At 43.4% G+C, this 25,539-nt stretch overlaps 1 protein-coding gene across 2 annotated transcripts in view; it reads right to left on the bottom strand.

Annotated features, from left to right (window-relative positions):
* The window catches only part of ccdc149a (coiled-coil domain containing 149a), a 169,209-nt gene that overhangs the window by 126,904 nt on the left and 16,766 nt on the right, over window positions 1-25,539 (bottom strand). For both annotated transcript variants that reach the window (XM_078545892.1, XM_078545886.1), the window contains exon 2: window positions 21,845-22,006. In XM_078545892.1, coding sequence (XP_078402018.1) covers window positions 21,845-22,006 — 162 coding nt within the window. The remainder of the gene's footprint in view (window positions 1-21,844; window positions 22,007-25,539) is intronic.

A 25,539-nucleotide genomic window follows, 5' to 3' on the forward strand; every position in this document is an offset into this window, starting at 1 on the left:
TACCAAGGGAGGTACAGAAGGAAGCTTATTTAAGAAGGAATGAAGCCTATGGTGGTGGCAGGAGTGTAGGAACATCAAGGAGCATGGAGGATTGAGGATTTGGGAGGGTAAGAAGGGGAGAAATGAAAGCAGGCATGATGACAGGAGGAAGGGGTTTAGGACAAAGAGAAAAGAAGTAAAGAAAGGGAAGCAAAATGTGGAAATAAAAGCAAGGCTCAGATCCAGAGTGGAACCCCACATGCGAATGGACATAAGAGAAAAAGCAGGGATGGTTAGGTAGCAAGTATTAGGATACATTTATCCAGTTAGTAAACAAGGAAGAGAGAGGAAACATGGGATTCCAGAGTTAAAGTCAGAGCTCTTGTGTGAGGATAAAGTTGATGTAGGTCCAGTGGAGTAGGCATGAAGCATCGAACCGATGTTTGGAGACAGACAAGTGAAGTCCAGAAGCTATATGAAGTGTTGAGTGTTGAAGGATGCATCAATGGCAGTATTTCCATGGAACAAAGATCCAGGAGGTATGTAGATTGGGTTGGGGGGCACAAAAAAAGGTGCTAAAATTGGGAGTTAGCAAAAGATCCACAAGTTGTGCAGGAATGTGTTTCAACCCAGAAGCATAAAACTATAGGAACCAGGCTGCATCTAAAGCTGAAAAACCAGTGGGACAGTTACAGGCTTGGCAGCAGGAGGGAAGGCTTGTAAACTGATCTTTAAGCAACTGAACTGCAGACATACAGCACCTGAGTTTTGTGGTGTAGTCTGGTGCTAATGTGGTGCCTTGATGTACAGGGATGTCCAGGAATTTGGGGGCAGGATTTTCCGGTCCCGCCAGTGGCGGGCAGGACTGGAAAATTCGGAGTGTGGCCAAAAGTCGGATTCCCGACACTGTAAACATGGATTACAATATTCCCCTCCCAACTTTCATGGCAGGTCGGGTTACCCGCCGTGCCATCAGGAATCGCATTCACATGCCTTTGCATCTCATGAATGCTCATTAAAAATCCAGCTCGTCGCTACCACGCCCCCACTCCAATGGCCACTCGGGCGGATAATTAGACTGGCATAAATCACAACCGGATATAAGTGACGTGCACCTGGTGAACGGCACTTCATTTGTGACTTCGAGGTTTGTACGCGTAGTGCTTGCCTAGCTTTGACTGCACTGCTCTTGCGGCTGCTCAGACTCCATGCCAAGGCTGCTCAGGCAAGACCAGCGGGAAGTTGAGGGGCTGGAAGGTACATGCTTGACTGGGGGAGAGGGGTGAGAGAAAGGGTGGACAGAGACACAAGACTGTGCCGGGGATGGGGGGGGTGAAAGGAAGCGGGTTTGGGGGGGGGGGGGGGGGGGGCATATGTCTGAGGCAGTCTCTTGGGGCATCGCGCACCATGCTACAAGTCTATGCCTGGCACACATATCTTGGTCCCAGTCCAGGGAGGGGGAGGGCTTGTCTGTACTGTGTCAGTCATGTGCAGGGTGTGGTCAGTCCCTCACACATTTGGGTCCTGGGGTTGGTGGCTTGGTACTGGGCAGCAGATGGCACAGTCACAGTAAGGGGAGGCATCTGCAGCCAGTAAATGGGAAACTGGTAAGTAAGAGGGGGGCACTCGATCTCATGGCAGGGTGGGGTGTTTTGATAAGCCACTAAGCGTGGGGCCTAAAGATTGGAGGGGGGGGCGGGTGAGGTCGATATAGGGCATTGGGACATACATAGAAAATGACTAGCTTTGCTTTCTGGCCGTGACTACATGGTGTGCACTGCCCAGGATTGCCTCAGACTTATTCCCCCTCTTCCTTTCACTACCACCCCCAGTCATGTGTCTCAGTCCACTCCTTCCCTCCTGTGCTTCAGTCAACACCCCGCTCCCAACCCCCAGTCATGTGTCTCGAGGGAAGGGCAGGGATATCGACTACAATAGCGACAGGCTCCAGGGTTAGAGGGCAAGGCAAGAGAGTGATCGGAGGGAGGGAAACTTGAACACGATGCTCTTCCAGGATGATAGGAGGGACTTGTGATGGGTGGGGGAGGGAGGTTAGTTGGAAACTGGTGTCATAGCAGAAGTGGAGCAGACTCATTTCGATCGCCGATAGAATGACGAAGTTGAAAAATAACCTAGGGAAAAACAAAATCACCAGAGGAGGGGTCTGAGGTCTTGTGGGAGGAGTCGACTGCTGTACTTTTGGGCTGATTGATGGGACACCCTAATAATTTCCACTTCAGGACATGGAGAACATGGAGACATGTTAGGAAGACTCAAATGCCAACTGAAAGATTTGGCACATTAACTCATTGTGTGCGTTCTTGCGAGAATCCATTAGGGTTTAGAGTCAAATGTTAAATGTTGAAGCCCTATATAGTGACCTACCAAGAATTTTGTGTGAATGACCATTTGTAACTCTCATTGGAATTCACAAAGGTCAGAAGGATCCAACTATAATGGGGCCACGGCTAAAGTACACACGCAATATGCTCCAAACAACCCTACACATTGCAGCTGAGAAGTTCAGGCTTTACATGGCTCAACGATTCTGGGCATTACATTAGTGCAAAGCTGGGCCCTAGTCTACTCCAAAGGAGGCAGCCTGACAGTGCCCTGACTGAGGCTGACAGCACCTGGCTGTACTCATTCAGGCCCAACCCCCTTTGTGAACGCGCTATTGTGCTGGACTGTAGTGGTGGTGGGGTTTGGGGAGGGGACCTCAGCTTCCAGAGATCCCTAAGGCTGTTCTACAGCTGCAAGGGAGGATCTGGGGATGGAATGCCTGAATGAGAGCAGCCCAAGGGCTTCACAATGACTCCCCAGCTTGGCGATGAAAGGCGATCATTGCAGGGTAATGTTCAATCATGTCTCTGAACTATTTTTCCACAGATACAAGGATGAGTGCAGAATGCAGGCAGCAGGCAACGTTGCCTTTTCATGGCTTTCATTTAACTAAGGAAAAGAAGGGCCTGTCGCTGTCAGACAGGGAAAAGAGCAGAGCCTTGCTCTGAGGAACATGGGCCAGCAGGGCCCCATGAAGACCCAGAAACTGAGATGGAGAGACCAATTCCACAGAGGCATTTGGCACAACCCAGGGTGTACCGTAGACACCTTTCATACTTGCAGATGAGTGAGATACTCTGCCGAAGATGCCTTCGCTTGTCAAGGGATGTGACGGCTCACACCTGCCACAATCCCCAGGAGGATCTGACGCCACACAGCCTGGGAGGCCATCCATTGCCAGTGGCTCTAAAGGTGGCCTTTGCACTCAATGTTTTTTGCAAGTGGCTCGTTCCAGGGCTCCTCTGTGGAATATCACAATCCTCTGCTCATAAATGCATCCGAGACGTTACCAACACCCTATTCAATAAGGCACACAATTACGTCCAGTTCTCCCTGGATGAATCCAGCCAGGCTGCCACAGCAGTGGGATTTACAGTGATCTCCGGATTTCCACAGGTGCAGGATGCCATCGAATGCGCACATGTGGCATTAAGAGCTTCCTGGCAGCAGCCACAAAGATCCATCAACAGAAAAGGCATCCTCTCTCTGAATGTGCAGCTGATCTGTGATCTCCAAAAGCAGATTATGTAGGTTTGTGTGAGATACCCTGGGAGCTCACACAGCTCTTACAACTTGAGTCACTCGCAGGTGCCACAGATCTCTGAGGGCCCTCAGTGCATTCAGGGCTGGCTCATCAATCATAAAGGCCAAATGACATGGCTAATGATGCCTGTTCGCCAGCCACAGAGTGCTTCAGAGGAGAGGTACAATGTAGGTCATTCCACAACACACTCCTTGATTGAGCAGACCATTGGCATGTTGAAGATGCGTTTCAGATGTCTGAACCATTCAGGCGGTGAGATCCTTAGAGCCACAAGATTCCAGGATGATGAAGCTTATGTGAGCCTCTTTCACCTGTGCCCTCCATGCAGACTCAGCATTAACACCTTTTTTGCCATCCTCAGCATCTCAATGAAGGACATCAATCTCAGAATGAGTAGTCACAATCTTGCGTGTTGATGGCCTCATCCTTGGAAAGCTAGGCAGCCTCTGGAGCATGTGGTCACTCTGTTATAGGATAAGAACTCCACCAGTGCTTGCTTTGAAGAAATTAGACAAGGTGCAGACTTTTCAAGCCTCATGCCAACATTTCACTGCCTATGGCAGCCTTCAACAGGCAGGAGCAGCAATGAAAGCCTCAGTGCACTCATGGCAGTACGTTTGGAGCATAGCAAGGCATCTCAAGGAGGACAATCATCAATCACTGGTTCCTGCATGAACGTCTGAGGACTGATCTGAATCCGGACTGCGGCATCTCCCCACAGGCCATCTCTCACGCAAGAATAATGTTCTTGCCTTATACTCTTACTGAGTCCCTAGCATGAGATCGTTCTTTAGAACTCTGTGATCTGTCACTCACAGTCATGGATTTGGGCCTGCGAGTCAGGTCACCTTTAGGTGCACAGAGAGAGCTTCAGCAGCACCATCGTCTAATCATTGACAAGCACTCATGACCCAGCCTTCATCTGAAGTTCCCAAGTTCACATCCAGCATTACCTTGGCATCTAGGTGTGAGGTGGCCCAGTCAATCTTATCACAGGATTTAGGCATTACTTCATAACTACATTGATAATAAAGTGCACACATCAGATGTACTGAAGCTTCACTCTGATCCAACTTGAGGCCTCCACATTTTCATTCCAGTTTCAGATATACACAAGGAAACCTGGGACATTGATGGCACTGTCATGATCGGATACCCATGTCGATTGCTCATCGGAGAGCTAGCTCAGTGATTCTGTCAAGCCACACTAGCCAGGCCTTTCAGGTGCAAAGCAGCATCCTCCCATTTAATAGTCTGGCATCGTGAGCCTGGACACATGCTTCTAATCTCACATAGTCGTGGCCATCTAGCAGACATTTCAGGAGTCACCAAGTGTTAGCTAGGTCCACAGCTCTGCAACATACAGGTGGAGAATGGGGACCAGTATAGGGGTGATGTTTAGCTGTAAACACAGTTACAACATCACGCTACAGACTGCCATGAGTGGCTAAGGTCCCCGACTGTTACTTGAGAAATAACCCACATCCAAACCTGACAGGCATTACATGGAGTCCATTTAAAGATGTACCAAGTTAGACTGACTCCAATCCAGGTCACCATTAAAACTATAGGATCCACATAAACCAGTCTTCAGTGAAGCAGCATCAGGAGAATAAACATAACTGCAAAATCTATACTATCTAAGGAGCCTTGGTGAATTCCTGCAGTGCATCTTGTAGATGGTACACACTGCTGCTACTGTGCATTGATGGCAGAGGGAGAGAGTGCTGCCAATCAAGTGGGCTGCTTTGTCCTGGGCAATGTCATGCTCCTTCAGTGTTGTAGGAGCTGCACTCATCCAGGCAAGTGGGGAGTATTCCATCACACTCCTTACTTGCACCTTGTAAATGTGGTGGACAGGTTTTGGGGAGTCAGGAGGTGGGTTACTCATCGCACAATTCCTAGCCTCTGACCTGCCATTGTAGCCACAGTATTTATATGGCTAGTCCAGTTCAGTTTCTAGTCAACGGTAACCTCCAGGATGTTGATAGTGGGATATTCAGTGATGGTAATGCCACCGAATGTCAAGGGGCGATGATTAGATTCTCTCTTGTTGGAGATGGTCATTGCCTGGCACTTGAGTGCCATGAATGTTACTTGCCACTTGTCAGTCCAAGCCTGGATATTGTCCAGGTCTTGCTGCATTTGGACATGGACTGCTTCAGTTTGTGATGAGTAGTGCTGAACATTGTGCAATCATCTGTGAACATCCCCACTTCTGACCTTATGATGGAAGGAAGGTCATTGATGAAGCAGCTAAAGATGGTTGGGCCGAGGACATTACCCTGAGGAACTCCTGCAGTGATGTCCTGGAGCTGAGATGATTGACCTCCAACAACCACAGTCATCTTCCTCTGTGCTAGGTATGACTCGAACCAGTGGAGAGTTTTCCCCCTGATTCCCATTGATTCCAGTTTTGCGAGGTGCTCTGGGGGCTGGGGCTGATGGACTGGCTGGCAGTGTGCCTCCTCCTTTTCTTGCTGATGGCTGTAATAGAGTGAAAAGACAATTAGTTATTGGCTGGATAGTCACCTACATTAAAGAGCACTCACAGTGTCGGTGGGTGGGCGAAGACCAGTGGGTGGGGCCTCAATGGCTTGTTGAGAGACACCAATCTCGCCTTCGGCGCAGGAATGGTCCCTGTCCTCGCTGGCCAGTTCTGCTGCCTGCTCTTCAAAGGGGGTGGGTGGCCTGAGCTCTGGCATTCCCCTTCCTGACTGGGACCTCTGTTGTTGTGGGTGATCTTCTCCTCCATAAAGACAGATGGACAGTCTGTGAGCAGGATGAATGCCAAAGCAGATGATAAACATGCCTGCCTGCTGCGTGTGCTGAGTGGAGCTATGGATGGGCAAAGATGAGACTTGTGCAGGATGTGACAAGAGATGAAGATGTAAAAGTGTGTGTGAGAGAATCAGTGGTGATGTCCCTTGTGCTGGTGGTGTGTGAGATCCCTGCGGACTATAACCCTGTGAATGCTTGAAGGCCTTGTGAGAGTGAGAGTGAGAAGGTTGACTTACCCTGGTGGAGTGGATGAGATCATTCATCCTCTTTCAGCACTAGAGAGTAGCCCTCTTCTGAGCACCCTGGTGACCTCCTCCTAAACCCTGGTGTTCAGGCTGGTGGATCTTCGGCTCCTATCATGGGGTAAAGGACCTTCCACCGGTCCTCGACTGCCTGGAGGAGGATCGCCAGTCCCTTGTCGCTAATCTTCAACACACACAGTTTGTCTCTTCCGGGGGCTGTTCTAGTGTTTGCTATGACAAGTCCTGGGCTGCAGAAAGTGAATATGTGCACGAGTGCTGTTTAAATATCATGCCCAGAAATACGACCTGATGAGGCAATGGTGGGGCGGATGAATCCCAGCCTGCCCTGCCACGAGATATGACATGTTGTTCGTTTGTGCATACATAATTAGGTTAAAAGCGGGCGATGTGGCTCAGCAACCCGCCCACTCACCGGCGGGAACCATGCCAACTTTCCCGCCCGCCACCCCTCTTTGTTTCCAGAGCAGAAAATTCCGCCCTTGGAAGCCAAATTGGAGAAAAGTTCCAGTGCTCACTGAAGAAAATGAAGAGCTCTTTAATTCTAAGTGAGCAGTGGCTCTTATAAGAAATATTAAGATATATAATTAATGTTCAAATCAGTAAAAACATTTATTCATTCATTTACTTGCTTGCAAATATTTTTCTTAAGTGAAGAGCAGGATACAATTGTAGTTTTAGAGAAGCAGAAACTACAATTTTGATCCTAGGCTCCTTCATTCTGTTGCTCAGCCAGCATTACAGATGAATTCTGTTTCTTTGAAATCAGATTGCTTGACTTATAATCATTTTCTTTTTTTGCTACGTGGAATATATCTCAAACGGCATCAAACAGTTATAGCCTCACACTAGTAGGCAACAACATTCAATTTGGTCAGGACAATAATGCTAACTAACAATTTGGTACATGCGCTAATATTTGGTTTTCACTCATATTAATTCTGTTGATGATTTAACATTGTGTATGTCTATTGGACCAGCCTAATTCAGCCTGGACCAGTCCAGTTTCACAGTTTCAGCAGAGAGATTGATTTCGCCGCAGACAATTCCACATATTTTCCTTAGAGTGTTTTTTTTTATCGATTTCTGACAAAAAGTTGCTTTAGATTCGTTTCTGATGCAAATCCTCAGTTACAGTGCAGATAAGAGTTTAAGGTGTCTTCTGCTCTGCAATCTGTATTGACATTCTATCATTAAAAAGAAAGAAAAGACTTGCATTTATATAGTTCTTACCACAGTCACTGGACGTCTCAAAGCGTTTTGGCTGAGAGACGCTGCAACTGCACTCCCCATACATGCAGCTGCAGTGAGGCAGCTGAGTGCGTAAAACTCAGCTGGAGAAGAATTACACCTTGATCTGGAAATTGCAAACAATGCTATATCATCTTCACTTTTTAAAATAAGCTTACTTTAAAAATAAAAATTGTAATATTTAAACAGACAGTGTGTCAGATAATTACTGCATGAGATTGAGACTGTTCCTGAAATAATCATTTCAAGATGTACTGTAACTGTAATGGTCCAGAAAGCAGCATTTTCTGACCTGATGGGAGACTGGCAAGCATTTTGACAATTTAAATGGACAATGTGCTGTTTTACCCTGTAATCCATGTTGTAGCTTTTCTGAGGAGAACACGATGGGACAATGTAAAGGGCAGTTTTCTCTATGTCTAACGAGTGCTGTAGGTGCAGGAGAGGGGCGGTGAGCGAGGGGTCGAGCGAAAGGCAGTGAGGGCATGGATAGAGGTGGCGATGGCTTAAGAGAGGGACAGCAAGCAGGAGACAGCAGGTGGGCTGCGAGCGGGAGGCAGCAAAACAGGCAGCGAGTGAGAGGCAAGCAGGAAGACTCAACGAGCAGATAGCAACGTGGTCTTGGGAGAGGTCGGACAGGACGGTGCAGGTGCAAACGAGTATTGCCACCAGCTACCACAAAGCGCACAAGGACTTCAGTGGTAGGATAAACCGCACATGCACTGGAGTGGGTGCTGAATGTGCATGCGTAACTGTTCCTGTTCAGTGTCAGGATCAAAGTTCAAAATACATGGGGTCGGTGTGCAAATTTGCCGTCGAAATTTCACAAATAGCCCGCGACAAATCAAAGACAGTGGCAAAAGCTTCAAAATATTTAAAGAAATGTCACCCCCATGTATTTTCATTGGAGCACTAGTGGGTGTGGGAGAGACCGAATCCGTGAAGAATTGCTCGTCCAATCACAGGTTCTGTCTCTCCTATGCTCACTTCTCCAGCTCCTCCAATCACAGGTTCTGTCTCTCCTATGCTCGCTACTCCAGCTCCTCCAATCACAGGTTCTGTCTCTCCTTTGCTCGCTGCTCCAGCTCCTCCAATCACAGGTTCTGTCTCTCCTCTGCTCACTTCTCCAGCTCCTCCAATCACAGGTTCTGTCTCTCCTATGCTCGCTACTCCAGCTCCTCCAATCACAGGTTCTGTCTCTCCTTTGCTCACTGCTCCAGCTCCTCCAATCACAGGTTCTGTCTCTCCTATGCTCGCTTCTCCAGCTCCTCCAATCACAGGTTCTGTCTCTCCTATGCTCGCTGCTCCAGCTCCTCCAATCACAGGTTCTGTCTCTCCTTTGCTCACTGCTCCAGCTCCTCCAATCACAGGTTCCCTCCCTCCCACTCTTGCTGCTCCTCCAGAGACAGAATCTATGATTGGAGGAGCAGCAGGGGTGCAATGGAAGGACCTGTGATCAGAGGTCAACGAATTCTGGCCCCAGTCCTGTTGTTGCCATGCAGGCGACTTGGCTGCGGTCACCAATCGATTCAACCAGCTGCTGGACAAAGAGAGGAGGCAGCCAGAAACCTAGTAAAGTGGCATAGAGTACAAATCATGCCAGGTTACGTTTTCTGACCAGTGGATTGTGACCCCTCGATCAAAAGTTCCTCAGAAAATCTTGCTCTGTGAACTCAATTCTTACCTCCCCATCTCTATTAAGAAACATAAGTTCTCAGGAGTCATGGTTGACTTCACAATTTTTATCTGAAGAAAAGATTCCCAAAGAGAATTTCTAATGCTTCATCACTGTTGTTTTCAATGTAGGTCAATGGTGTCAGTGTTCAGGGAATGAGCCTCTCTCATTTCAGACTGGCACCAAGATTGGGTGTACAACGAACAGCTAAACTTCATCCACCCTGTCCCAAATGAAGATGACTATATGTTGGCACAATGTGACCTTTCCATTTTGAATTCCAGTCATTCATGTGGCCTGTCAGACTGAGGTTGGCAATCTTAGAGTGTATTTGTAGACCTCGTGGGTACCAAGCTGAATAGGAGCTGGGCTTAAGGCTGTCCAAATATTGTTCCATGCAGTATCCTTCAATCCAGCAGAGGGAAAGGAGAGTATTTCTCCCATAATCCAGGGCTAGGTTTATACATAAGTCATGAGGTGAAAGGACAGTGGCATCACCAAGTTCACCCCAAATTTAGAAAACTGGATATATAACACCTCTATTCAAGAAAGGAGGGAAACAGAAAGCAGGAAACTATAGGCCAGTTAGTCTAACATCTGTCATTGAGAAAATGCTAGAATCCATTATTTAGGAAGCAGTAGCAGAAGATTTAGAAAATCATAAGACGATCAGGCAAAGTCAACATGGTTTTGTGAAAGAGAAATCGTGTTTGACAAATTTATTTAACCTTTTCAGAGATCATGGTGTTGAGGGTGATTTATTAGCACAGATACAGGATTAGCTAACTAACAGAAAATAGAGGGAAGAATTTTCCCCAGGTTGGCGGGGGGAAGTGCAGGAGCGGGCGCATGCAGACAATTCCCCCAATCGAGGGCATGCTGCCATTTTACGTGGGTGGACTAATTAAGACCCGCCCATTGTGACGTTGGCCAAGAAGTGCTGTGCGCCCCCTGTGCGGGCGGGGGGGGATTCCCTCAGCCGGGAGTGCGCTCTTTCATGCATACTCAGTGCTGCCTCGGGGAGACCGGCGCTAAATTCAAAATTGGTCAATGCACAAAATTAAAATTTCCCTGACATGTCCCCTCATGTGACACTGTCACATGAGTTGGGATGTGTCCATCACTTTCATTCAAACTGTTATTAAATTTTTAAAAACCTACATGAAACCTCATCCCACATGTGGATGAGGTTTCATGTTTTTTCTGAAGCCCACCAGGGCTCCCGGCCTGCCCGCCAACCTTGTCCATAAACTAGTTCAATTACTTTTTAAGTGGCCTCAATTGGCCGTTGACAGGTCGGTGGGCACACACCTGATTCGGCTGCGCCCCCGCCGACCTGAAAATTGAAATGACGCAGGGTGACGTCGGGAGTTCCGTCCAACATCAACCCACGTCAGTTTACGCGTCAGCGAGCGGGCCCTGCCCCCCCCACCCCCACCCCGCTCGCCGACCTCAATATCCTGGCCAAAACGTCGGGATCATTTTCAGGTTGGCAAACCGTATCGAGTGGAATGCCATAAGGATCTGTACTGGGGCCTCAATTGTTTGTGATCTATATTGATGACTTGGATGAAGGAACCAACTGTCTTTTAGCCAAATTTGCTAACGATACAAAGGTAGGCAAGGAAACAAATTGTGAGGAGGATACAAAGAGTCTGCAAAGGGATATAGAAAGGTAAGCGAGTGGGCAAAAAATTGGCAGGTGGGGTATAATGTGGAAAAATGTGAGATTGTCCACTTTGGCAGAAAGGATAAAAAGGCAGAATATTTTTTAAATGGAGAGAGACTACAGAATGCTGTGATACAGAGGGATCTGGGTGTCCTTTTTAGCATGCAGATACAGCAAGTCATTAGGAAATGTTGGCCCTTATTGCAGAGGGAAAGGTGTATGAAAGTAGGGAAGTCTTTCTACATTTGTACAGCGCATTGGTGAGACCACAACTAGAGTTCTGCGTACAGTTTGGTCTCCTTAGGGAAGGATATACTTGCATTGGAAGCAGCTCAGAAAAGGTTTACTAGGCTGATTCCTGGAATGAATAGGTTGTCTTATGAGGAAAGGTTAAGCAGGCGGGCTTGACAGGGTAGATGCTGAGAGGATATTTCCCTTTGTAGGAGAATCTACAACTAGGGACACAGTTTAAAAATAGGTGGTCTCCCATTTAAGATGGAGATGGGGAGGAATGTCTTTTCTTGGATGGTCATTAGTCTTGGAATTCTCTTCCACACAGGCTGAGTTAGACAGATTTTTGATCTACAAGGGAGTCAAAGTCTATGGGGGGGCAGGCAGGGAAGTGGAGTTAAGGCCACAATCAGGAATCCATGATCTTATCAAATGGCAAATCAGGCTCAAAGAGCCAAATGGTCTACTCCTACTCTTATTTCTTTAGATCTTATGAAATTTATTCCCCTTCCCCACCTCCTCCTCCTCACCATCCCACTCGGGGGAGCACATCCCAAAACAGAATATGTGGTCATTATCAATTTTCTGCTTGTGGGAACTTGCTGTGTGTAAATTGGCTGCTATGTTACAACAGTGACTACAATTCAAAAGCACTGCATTGTCTGCATGGTGTTTTGGGATTTTTCTGAGCTTGTGACAGGCATTGTATAAATGCAAGTTTGACCTTATTTCAGGGTTTCCTTTGTTCCATGCTGAAATGGTAATTTTGGGCAACATTTGCCTGTGATTATTTTATATTTAGAGTTTTTCTGTTAGTATTTGTACTAATTTATCTATCGAAAAAAGGCAACGTTAAAATAAAAACACAAATACAGAAGGTAATGTTACACCATGGCTGCATCACCAAATAAAGGAATTTGTGAAAAAGTAAAAGGAGCCCCCGAAAACCATTAAGTAAACACCCAGAAATCAAAAAGTAGCCCTCGAGAAAATTAAACTAGTCTATTTTTTTTCTCAAGAAGGGCCCAAAAAATGTATTTTGATCCCTGATCAGCAATTACAGGGCAGCACTTTACAATGAATGAAATACTGCTTTTTTGAAGTGTAGCCACTGTTGTAATGCAGAGACGCAGCAGCCGATTTGCACATGCCAAACTCCATCAAGCAGCAATGTGGTAATGACCAGGTAATCTGTTTTTGTGATGTTGATTGAAGGGTAAATATTGGCCAGTGCAAGTGGAATAAGTCGCCTGCTCTTCTTTGAAGTAGTGTCATGGGATTTTTTACATCCACCCGAATAGGCAGATGGAGCTTTGGTTTAACATCTCATCTGAAAGGCAGCACCTCTGACAGTGCAAAACTCAGTACTGCACTGGAGGAGTGTCAGCTTTGGTTTTTGTGCTCAAGCCCTAGAGCGTGACTTGAACCCAGAACCTTGCGACTCAGAGGTGAGAATGCAAGCCACAGCTGACCTAAATGCGCCATGTTCCTTGAACAAGGTCTTACAATTTGTTGGTGGTTTATTTTAAAATGATGACATCCTTTTCCTTATTTCAATAGTACAGGATTACGATTCTTCTGATGCTTTACAGTTAAACTAGGGCTCAGTGTACATATAATTTATTTTCTAATATAGGCCATATTTTATTCTTTATTCTACCTAGAAGCAAGGTTTGAAGAGTTCCTTTGTTATTTTTAGTGCAATTGTATATGTTGACAAATGTGTTTACAATTTCACTACAATTAGAGTGCTAAAGAAATCTTACCACAAGTTTCTAAAAAGATTTGATCTCATATAATTCAGAATCTTCACACATTTTTGTTGGAGAACTGAGGAACGCACCATTCTTGATGACTGAACTGTTACAGGTATTTTGAGGGGAAAAAATATAATGAAACAAAAAAGAAATCATAGCAAATGAAAGACAATAAAAAAAACACCAGATGGCGTATCTGGAGAATGGAGACCTCTGCCACAAAGCATCCCATTGTGAGGTGGTGGAGGTCCCAAGTCCATGGCTTCTATCAGCTGGAAGGAGTAGGGCAACAGGTGCATTCAAACACCATCACTTCCATGTACCTCTCCAAATCACACACCATCCTCACTTGGACATATATCACTGTTCCTTTCTGGCCACTGGTCAAATTCCCAAGAACACCCTAAGTGGAAGCACTGAGGGACCACCTTCACCGTACAGACTTACCATCACCTTTTCAAGAGCAACCAGGAATTGGCAATAAATCATGTCCTGACTAGTGACATCCATATCCCAAGTATGATTTATTTTTAAAATTAGTTCCCAAATGAACTTTAGCCTAGATTCTGAATAAAAAAATGTTTTTAGAAACACACTGGACAGTGCACTTACTCATTCAGTATTTCATTTAACTCACTAAGCTCAAGTATTACCTGGGGGTGCTTGACAATAACCTTAGGGAAAATCACAGTATTTCTGGAAAAGGTCAGAAGATGGCCAATAACCTCAGGAAAGAAAACAGCATTTCTGGACAACAGCACTATGCCTGAAAATGTTATCAGGAGCTTGCCAATGTATTCTGAGGGTAGTTATACTTGACAACTGTGCAGTCAATGTTGCGTCTAACTGCCACAAATAGTTGACAGCAGCTGTCCAGGAAAATCTGACATCATTCATAAAAATACTTTTGGCCAATGCCAAGAGGCTCAGCATTGATGATATCCAGTAAATGTGAAGGGAAGGAATGCACAGGTGATAGACGTAAAGGGACAAGGAGTATCTTCAATTATGGCAGTTGTGGTCACAATGCCTGTGGCTCACATTGGATCTGCTTCCAAACTCAGAAAAGTTGGAAACATTTCCAATAATAATTGCCTGAACTCTTTAGCCATCCTTGTGGACGACTGTGCTAGGTGGTTTAAGTTCACATAGATACTCAAAACAGCAGCAGTCGAGATGGCCACAGAATTGGAAGGATCATTGCGTCTATGGTACCTTTTCATCTCTCACATATATGAATATTCAGTTGAAAAGTTAAAGAGATACCAATTACACAACAGTAATTAAAAACGCTATTGGATTGCAGCTTTTTAATTAAAAGGAATTGTAAAACCTCGTTAATTTTATATTTTAAACTAACTGGGACATTAATTGGCACAAACAATAAACCAAGCAAAATCAATTTGCAGGGTCTGAAACTTGCACTAAATGGCAAGAATGATCCAAAGATGCTTTGAATTAATAGTTATGGAACAAGTTCATAGTGTAATTTTTCTATTTTTCTGGGAAATATCTGTAGGCCATGCCAAATTGTTCATCAAATTAGCTGCTTTTGTCAATAAAACATTACTATTGATAAAAACTACTTTTCACTAACTCTAAAGACTTTACTTCCTCTTCTTTAACAATGTTCCAGTCCTGATTAGGTAACCATCAGAAAAAAAGCCAATCAAATCCTTGAATCCACCCCATAATCCTTTAAGAGGTCAATAGTACCCGCCCACTGCAACACACACTCCCAAAAAGAACACTTATAACAAAATCAACACACAGAGAAATTAACTGTTCTAAAAAGGAAACACCTAGTCCTTCAGTGAAATTCCTCCAACAAATTTCCTCCTTTCATTGATGTCTCATCTTAAGGCCCGAGGGGCCAAATGGCCTACTCCTGCTCCTAATTCATATGTTTGAATGCATTTTGTGCACTACATCAGTTTTTTTTATTCGTTCATGGGATGTAGGTGTCACTGGCTAGGCCAACGTTTGTTGCTCACCCCTGACTGCCCTCAAGAAACTGGTAGTGAACTGCCTTCTTCAGCCGCTGCAGTCCATGTGGTGTAAGTACACCTACAATGCTTTCAGGAGAGGAATTCCAGATTTTTGACCCAATGAGAATGAAGGAAAGGCAATACAGTTCCAAGTCAGGAGGGTGTGTGGCTTGGAGGGGAACTGGCAGGTGGTGGTGTTCCCATGTGTCTGCTGCCCTTGTCCTTCTCGGTGGTGGAGATCACAGGTTTGGAAGGTGCTGTTGAAGGAGCCTTGGCAAGTTGCTGTAATGCATCTTGTAGATAGTACACACTGCTGCCACTGTGCGCTGGTGATGGAGAGAGTGAATGTTTAAGGTGGTGAATGGAGTACCAATCAATTGGGCTGCTTTGTCCTGGATGGTGTCGAGCTTCTTGAGTGTTGTTGGAGTTACACTCATCCAGGCAAGTGGAGAGTATTCCATCACACTTGACTTGTGTCTTGTAGATGATGGATAGGCTTCTGGGAGTCAGGAGGTGAGCTCCTCACTGCAGAATTCCCAGCCTCTAACCTGCTCTTGTAGTCACAGTATTTATATGGCTGGTCCAGTCTAGTGGTAACTCTCAGGATGTTGATGGTGGGGGGATGAGCAATGGCAATGCTGTTGAATTTTGCTAGGACTCCTTGATGCCACACTCAGTCAAATGCTGTCAAGGGCAGTCAATCTCACCTCGCCTCTTGAGTTCAGCTCTTTTGCCCATGTTTGGACCAAGGTTGTAATGAGGTCTGGAGCTGAGTAGGCCTGGTGGAACCCAAACTAAGCATCAGTGAGCAGGTTATTGCTGTGCAAGTGCCATTTGATAATACTATCATGGCACCTTCCATCTCTTTTTTGATGACTGAGAATAGACTGATAGGGCAGTAATTGGCCTGGACTGTGTCACTGCAACATGGGGCAAAATTAAGGGTGGCAGAAAGGGATAGAGAAATAACTAGAAAGCAGGAAGGAGTGAAGAAGACAACTGCAGAAGGAGACATTTTTGCTCCATGAGCAACATCAATGAAAACCATCTGTCAGATTAAAGCAATGCAATAGATTTTCTTCCTCCTCACAATTGGAAATCGAGGATTGTTGCAAACTTGAAACAATAAAATACAGAACCACTAGTTTACTTGCCAATTTAAGCAATTTTTCTATTCTAATATCGAAGACAGCCCAACTATGTTAACTGTTAGTGTAAATGTAGCTGTTCTGAAGAAAATCTACTGCATTGCTTTACTCTACGACAGATGGTTTTCATTGATGTTACTCATGGAGCAAAAATGGTGTAGATTCTGATTGTTTAATTTTACAAATGTATGGTGTATACTCAGCTTCAAAAGAGAACAAAGCAGCTTTCCAAGACATGAGCAGGGCTGAAGTTAATATTTGTATGGCAGTGTGCAGCATGATCAGAATTCTTATGATTCATTTATGCGCATTATATGTAATGCATCAACATCCCAGAATCAAGATCTTCTAGCTCTACTGGAGAAAACATTTATATTCTAATCACACAACTTGAACCCAGAATTATTTGTAGATAAATCATCCTCACACTATGAACTGAGTCAAATTCTAATTTTAAAACAAGCGACCATGTGAGTGATTTCTCCTTTGCAACTTTTTTGAGGGTGTATGAAAATAGTTGGGGGTACAAAGAATGAACCTTTGAAATATATTCCAGCTTTGTACCTGCATGACAGTAAATTTATGCAGCCAGATCAACAACTGTATTGATGAGGTTAACAATGAAGAAAAATTGATAGGTTTCACTGAATCATAGAAACAACTGCATGCAGAAGATGGAAAAATACTAGAAAGCACAGTGCTTACTAAGAGAAGCCACATTATTGATAAAGAGAGATGTAAAGCTAGAACTGTGGAAGGGCATTTGCAGCAATGCGGGTAGAAAATAATATTGCTATACATGACGAATTCTAATTAGGAACCCCTGGCAACTGCCAGTTCAAGTCAAACAGAAGTGGAATGGAACCAGGGACAATAAGGAGAGAAGGTAAAAGTATCAACAATTTTATGGTGACAATCTGTCTCTTACCATAAGCCAGCAGAATAGAAGAGCAGGTGTTACATTGCATTTAGTATTCAGCAGCCTACCACAACTGATCAGTAAACTAGAACTGGATGAACACTTGGGTACCAGTGATTATTTGATACAATAAGATTTGACACTGTAATTAAAGTCAAGGCCAAAAATAATAATGTAGGCTTCTCAGGCTAAGGGAGTAAACTTTCCAGCTATGAAAAGAGCATGCAGGAAGATTAAGTGGGGAGTGAAAAAGAACAGAAGCAGAACTAAATTTTTACATTGTGCATTCTATTTAGAATGAACCATAGAAAGCAGCCATCCCCCTCTGGGAGAAAGAAACACAATCAAACCACAGCCACAGACTTAGGTCAAAAATCTAATAAAGGTCAAGAAAAAATATTTCATAAAGACAGAGCCAAACAAAAAATCAGATTCTGAACCATACAAATGTCTAATGAGAATAATTAAAATGGGTATAAAAGAGATAACAATATAAAAAAATTTGCAGACAGCAGCAATATGGATGCAAATGTGTTTTTTTAAACTTTGCATGCGGAAGGTAGAGAAGTAAAAGACCAAGTAGATCCATACTGCTGGTTACCAATCCTGTGCCAGTTCACCCCATCTCTTTTATTAAATCCTTTCATAATTAGAAAAAAACTTCACAATAGAGACTGTCATTAAATTCTTCCTCTTATCCATTTATCTCATATATCTACATTACAATATTTGATCTCTTATGACGGGGAATTGCAACCTGCAGCTCCAAAGCTTTGGCAATCTGGCTCTCAAAGCCCTGACAACTCAATCTTTTTTCTGCTTATTTATTATTTGCTGATTTGTCATGTTTGAATGTTGTAGGCCTGGAAAAGAAAAAATCAAATTGTGTAGAGTATTTAAATATGTGTTAAAAATGTGACTTTTTCCCTGTGTCTGTCTCCATATCATTTCTCTCCTTCCTACAATATTTTTGAGGGCATATGGAAATAGTTGGAGTGTAAAGAATGAGCCTCTGAATTATCTTTCAGCTTAAACCTGCAACACCAGCAAATGAATGCAGCCTGATCACCAATAGTATTGATGAGGTTAACAAAGAAGAAAAGCTGGTATGTTTTATTGCCATCACAGAAGCAGGTCAGGAACTGTAAAGAGCAGAGAGGAGATGACTAATATTGATAAAGTATGTAGCCTAGCTTATTTCTTTTTTATTCGTTCTTATGTATGGGCAGTGCTGGCAAGGCCAGCAATTATTTCCCATCCCGAATTGCCCTTGAGCAGGTCATTAGGGAGGGAGTTCCAGGGTTTTGACCCAGTGACAGTGAAGGAGCAGTGATAGAGTTCCAAGTCAGGACGGTGTTTGACTTGATGGGGAACTTGCAGCTGGTGGAGCTTCCATGCTACCATTATCCTTCTGGGTGTTGGAGGTTGTAGATTTAAAAGGTGCTCTTGAAGACCCCTTAGCGAATTGCTGCAGTGCATCTTAGAGATGGTAAACATTGCTGCCACTGTGCTGGAGAGAGTGAAGGTTTAAGATTGTGAATGTGGTGCTGATCAAGCAGGGTGATTTCTCTTAGATCATGTCAAGCTTCTTGAGTGTTGGAGATGCACTCATCCAGGTAAGTGTAGAATATTCCATCACACTCTCGACTTGTGCATTGTAAATTACTTTGGGGATTCAGGAGGTGAGTTTCTCACTGCAGAATTCCTAGACTCTGACCTGCTCATATAGCCACAATATTTATATTATACCGCATGCAATCTCTTCTTATGATTTGAAAAGCCATGTGTAAGAGGAAAAGCTGCATTATTGATAAGGGAATTATCTATCAAATACTAGACAAGAGATGGACTGTGGCAGAACCTGGCACCTAACAGCAACTTGATGATACTGTAGCACCCAATGCTTAAAAATATAAATAGAAGTGAGACTGCAGAAGACCAGCAATAACACTGCTGAGCACTAACTTCACACATGTAGAGTTCACATCTCTACAGAAGACCCCCGATCACAGAAATAAAAATGAAGAAATGTCTTTAGAAGAAAACAAACTTCAGGAAGGAACAAAGTTCAAGTCCCGGACTTCCAAGTGTTATTTATCCATCAGACCAATTTCTTACAGGATATTGTGAACTTATGGATAAGTCAATTTATTTGTTAATTTTGTAAATTATTTTAAGTTGTTACAAGATTATTTTTTTACATCTGGATAGTCTGCTGCTTGGGAGACAACATGGTCAGAGATAAGTCAGAAAAAATCAGAAAAAATTTCATTGGTGGTCTTAGAATACTATTTAAGCAACTTGTTTGGTTTTGTATGGGTTGCTGGTTGATTATTACTAGCCTTTTTCATTCTACCCATATTTAAGTAATCAGCAGTGATAACTGGTTATTTGAGCAAATCAGAAAAACGTGACATAATCTGCCATGCCTATAGGCACAGTTAATATACTACCCTCCACATTTATTGATTGGTAAGTACATTAATTGGGTAGGAATTTGCAGTCAGGCGCAAAGCTGACTCAAAGGATTCTGCTACAAAGATCTTGTGACCTCTGCGGCGTGGAGTTCCCATTTCCCAATGTCACGTTGTTTCTGATGCCAAGTCAACGGATCTCCAGGCATCCAGCAACAGTGATGTCATCAAGCAGGGTAAGCAGCCAAACATATTGAAGTATTCCCACTGACAACAAACCTGGAAGTAGAAACCACTGAATCCCTTCACTTTTAATTTAATTTTTTTTATAGATAACAAAATAAATGATTGGGACAGGCACATGGGATTAAGGCGGAAACTGAATAAATTATAAACAAACTTCAAAAAAAATATGGAATTTCCTATGGAGAAATTTGACATTCAACAAATATAAAATTACTCTTTTAGGGCAGTGAAGATGTTTAGCAGTAATTATGAACTTAGTGGGCCATTAAAAACAAGATTTCAAGGGTTTTTATAGTCAGATTAAGAGTATAAGAATGTAAATTCTCGCCAGTTCAATGGTTTCTAATTGATTGCAGTCTGTGGTGTCCTCAACAGCATACCCTCTGGAGAAGTTTTGAATCACTGACAGCAACTTCTGGATTTTTACATTTAACTGCAGAAGTTGCTGTAGTTTAAGAGGAGTAATAACAGCGAACTCTGACAGTTTCGCCGTCATTGGTATGGCAAAATCCAGGCCATTAAGTGTGTGATGCTCCCAAAAAAGCAAGAAACAATGAATTAAATGATGCAGAGTGAAAAAATAGACGAGACTGTAATAATATAATCTCAATATTCAAAGGAGGAGCCAGTCATGAACTCTAGATTTAGCCAAATAGCCTAATATTGGTTATGAGGAAAAACTACTTAACAGCATTTTATGGCAAATCACCCACATTCATTTAAAGAGCACTACAGTCAGAAAATAAATTTTGAACATGAATTTACAATCTGCTGAAATTCTTTGAAGCATTAACTAAATTGATTCATGAGAATAATCCAGGGGATGCTATCTACTTGGATTTTCAGAAGGCATTTGATGCAAATTTCATATGCCTGGTTCACAATGTTTTTTTACAAGGAAGCATCAGTGGTTAAGTAGAAGCAGGATGTTCCAATTTTATGCTGATCATTGGCAAGATCAATTTTGAAATACTGCGGATAATGCAGACCACCTTGGAGCTGAATACGGATATGCTTCCCTGTGATTTCCAGCAACAGAGGAACATCATATTATTTAAATATCATGGGTGAATGACACACCACTAGGTGTGCATTTCAGGCGATTGTCTGTCCCAGAAGCCTGCAAAGTACAGTGCAATGCATTAGTTTTGGGGTATTGCGGTCTATCCAGAAACACAATTTGAATAGGCCATGGGTTTTCTGCCCTCAAATATTTAAACAGTTGCACTGGAGTTGATTGTACAAATCATAAGGTGATTTATTGACTTGGGCCTCTAATTTATGGAGAGATTCACAGATTTGAAATAGTCCACATTAGAGACAAGATTGCAATGACAAACAATCCATATTTTTTAAATGCTGATGAATGTATATCTAAGCAGATTATTTAATTTGGACTGCAAATTCAGAGCTAGATGATGCAAATAGGAATGTGTTCATATTTCACAAAGCGAAAATTTCTACCAAATTCATTGCAGTTTTGGAATACTGATTTGCACCAGTTTCCTGACTTTAAAATCACTGAAGTCCTTTGATCCTCTGATGTGATAATGGTCTAGGAATGAATTCCCATTGTTCTGTACTTCTAAATCTGAACTGCAGAAGGCCACATTTGTAATGCAGTCCAAAACTTGCAGTTGGGTGTGCAACCTCCAGCAGCAATGGGTTTTACTTCCATTGCTCTTGTGTGATCCGCTGTAAAATTTCTAGGCTGGACCCTTGCCTACACAACAACTTCATCAATGAATTGGAAATTTGATCTAGTGATGCAAAAGTTGGTGTTTAAATTCACCCTAAAACTGTAAGACAAAATTACAAATAATGTTTTCCTAATTTTTTTTTGAAAATGACTTAATTCTGCTTCTTCCTTCCACAATGCAACTGGGATACAGACTCATAGGTTAAAAATAGTAACTTACTATGAGTTCTCTGTACTTTTTCTTCAGTGATTGATGGCGCTCCCGTAGCTGATTAGCCATTAGTTTGTACTGGTCCCGTTCTTGTTGGCACGTATCAAGCTCCTTGGAGAGAATCAACAGAGCTTCCTTCTTGCTCTCCAGTTTTCTTTTACATATCAAATACTGAAACAGAAGAAAAATGTTAAATTTAGGCCAAAGCATGATGTAAAACCACACAAGTTTCAGATTTTTATCTTTATAAAGAGACAGTATGGTATTATTTTCCTTAAACTTCCACAAATTTCTACCACCCACTGAACTTTTGTGACACATAAGCTACAATTTAAATAAGCATCCCTAAGTTTCCTTAGGCAACTAAATTTGAGTGCTACAACAACTGACTGCAATTTGTTTGTAACCATGACAATGTCACAGAAAACCTACGGCCTTTAGTATTAATGAGGGCTTCTGCATATTTACCTACAAAACATCCTGGGTATTTATGTATGCATAAGTGCTGGGATGGACCCCCTATTGCCACCACTAACCTTACTGAACATTGTGCAGTTAGCAAGAAGCAGTGTCTTAATTTCCAGGCTAATCACCAGAGCACCCACACATTAAGGAAGCATATAGGGGTAACACAATGGCCAGTGAGTAGCAGCGATGAGTGTTGGGTAGTGTGAGGAGTTGAGAGTTGAGATTTTCCATTTGCAGTTTGTCAAATATGTAACATTTGATGAATTCCTTCATTGTTTAATTTTACAATCCACACAATATAGGTCCACTGCGTTAATCTTTGCTAATTAATTTTTGATTGTCACTTGATAAATGAGAAGTATTTATATCACCATTGTGAAAACATCTTGCTCCCATTGGTTGGAGAATTTTGGCAAACTTTCTCTACCTCTAGCCAGCAATCAAAACAGAGTAGCAATGGAATAATACAGGAGTTCGACAAGACTGTTGAAAATCACTTAAGTTTAAAGCTTCTGGTACATGAAAATATCAGAAGAGCTTTGGTGGGATTTTTGCTTTGTAATCACTCCTGGATATCCATAATTCTTTATTCAAACACAGTAAAACATTCTACTTAATGAACATCAATTTAGTTGATCAACCACTGTAACAGAGTCTCATTACCATTTCTACATGGCTATAAAGTTAATTTAAATACAGGACCAAGACAGCAGAAAAGAAATCTGTACTCGCAAAGCTTGGCTGACCAGATATTGTACTATATGGTGATGCATGCGAGGTACTGAGTAACTCCAATACACGTCTGGCATTTTTTATAATACAGCTGTCATCCATTTGATCAATATCATGCACTCAATTTTATCATAGAGATCTGTAATAGGCCTTCATTTATTTCACCTCATTACAATCTGAGGCAGTTTTCTGGTGTTATTAGGAGAGTTGGTGCCATTCTGTTAGGTGATCTGCATTTGCTCTCCCTGATGCAACTATCTACCATCTGGAAATTTCCCTCAGCTGAGATACGCCACTGAATTCAAGGGACCACTTTAAATCCAGTTGCTACTTCTTTCAGTAATGAATCACAAAACTAACGTGAACACTTACCTCCAAAGCTCCAAATAAATTTCTCCCCATTGTTTCCAATTGTACTGGCAAGACACCATATCACATAAAATATAGCTTCAATTGTACACTTACAACTGTACTATTACCACAAAGTATCAAAGCAGTAAAATTATAGCAGCAGTGGAAGAGGTGATGCCTGGAACAAGCCAGATCAAGGGCATGTGCAGGTATGCTGCAACAGTTCAAAAAGGAACTACATGAATTCCTTGTGACGGCTAATATCCTGCAGACAGAAGATAGGTCGGACCAAAGTTTGTACTGCCTAATCACAGTGATCTCCTGGAACTTGTTGATTGCCTTATGGGAACACAGAGGAACTTGCCAGTTTGTTTTGCCCCCTAAATTGCACAGCAAAATACATTGCATATCACTCTGGATCTAACAGGATGGTAAAAATCAGCAAACTGCATGTTTTCAGTGGAACAGAGATCCACTGTAGTAAGCGTTTCCAATAGAAGACTATGACCTGTCAACTGGTCAAGGCTAGTTAACTTATGTCACAATTTCTTTTTTACTTCCAATCTTACTGCGTTAGAGAAAGCAAAACCTGAATGATGGGCAAAATCCTATCACAGGTGAGGATTACCAATCTCCTTCAAAAAAAATGCAAATAGATGCAAAATGATTAGTTCAACTATAGTAGCTACAATTATGCCACAATTAATAAACACATATCACAAGAATTTATAATAAATTTAAAGAGTAGGTTTACAATAAAAAATAACTGCGGTCATTCAAATAGGGCACGGAAGGTTATCCATGCAGGATTTCAGTATGAAAGCACTCTTTTAGATAAACAGATATGGTTCAAAAATTCATAGCCCTTCTCCTGCGCCACCATTGTAAGTCCAGCAGGAATACACCAGAAGTGCAGAAACTTGGACCAGGAATCTGATGCACTTAGTTCCAGCCTTGTCATTTTCCATGGGGCCTTCTTTGGGATGGGGCCTCCTCTATGATGCTCAGAGGGGAAGAAATTCGCAGTTATGGGGCAGAATCGTCCCAGATTTGCACTAAATGCGGTAGCTGGTGGGTAAAACATTGTTTTACCCGCCGGCCACAATGGCGACTTCTCACGCCATAATCGTCCCAAACCCGCCGCATTAACTATGCATTCCTTGGAAACACACCGTTTTGATGGCAGGCAGGCTCCAATTTGCCTGCCACACCGTCACCTCAATACTTCATCAATCACGACAGGCGCTACATTTAAAGCATAGCCCCGCGTGCACCTCTCAGTACTTCCAGCCCAGGACTGCTGCAAATAAGACATGGCCCCGAAAGGCTAGAAGACTGCAGCCCCCAGTTTTGGGGCGCATCCCTCAAATGCCTTTTGGACCTGTGGAGGCCTGCCATGATGTCCTCTACCCCCACTCTGGCCACAGGAGAGGCAGCAACATTACCACCCCGGCTTGGTAGGCAATGGCAGTGGTGATCAGTGCAAAAGCTGCACAGGAGAGGTTGGCCACCCAATGCAGGTAGAGGATGAATGATCTCATCTGTGCTGCCAGGGTAAGGCAACCATCTCATCACTCTAAACTCACACACTCAAGCCCATCACACATTCACTGGCATCTCACTCACTGCCAGCTCAAGGGACATCATCATTCACTCTTTCACACACACACTCACATCTCCATCTGGCCTCATCAGCTCTGGAGACTGCCTCCTCAGCCCTCACCATCTTGAGGCCACTTGCACAGATCAACCTCTGCGCCCACACACACCCTGGGATACCCCCCCTTACCCAGTACAACCATCAACCTGCAGCCTCTTCCCTTGCCTGGAGCCACTTCTCCCCACTACCCCAAGCAAGCCCTAGCCCTGCAGCCGTACAAAGCCACCCTCGCCTTATGGCTGGTCTGGTAGGTAGAGACCTGCCCGTGAGGCCCCCTAAAAGTACTGTGGTGCTGTCTAGCACTGATGACTGCGAGTGCTGCCTGAAAAATGGTAGGCAAACAAACCTAGAAGTCCCAGGCGAAGTGCAGCTCGCCAGGTGCATGTCACTAATGTACAGTTGTGAAACACATGGGCAAACAATCCAGCGTGAGGGGATGAATCCGGTGGGCTAGCCTTATATTGATATGCAGGTGTATTACAATGAGGTTCCT

The sequence above is a fragment of the Cetorhinus maximus genome, chromosome 1, assembly GCF_964194155.1.
Source record: "Cetorhinus maximus chromosome 1, sCetMax3.hap1.1, whole genome shotgun sequence".
Classification (NCBI taxonomy): Eukaryota; Metazoa; Chordata; class Chondrichthyes; order Lamniformes; family Cetorhinidae; genus Cetorhinus; species Cetorhinus maximus.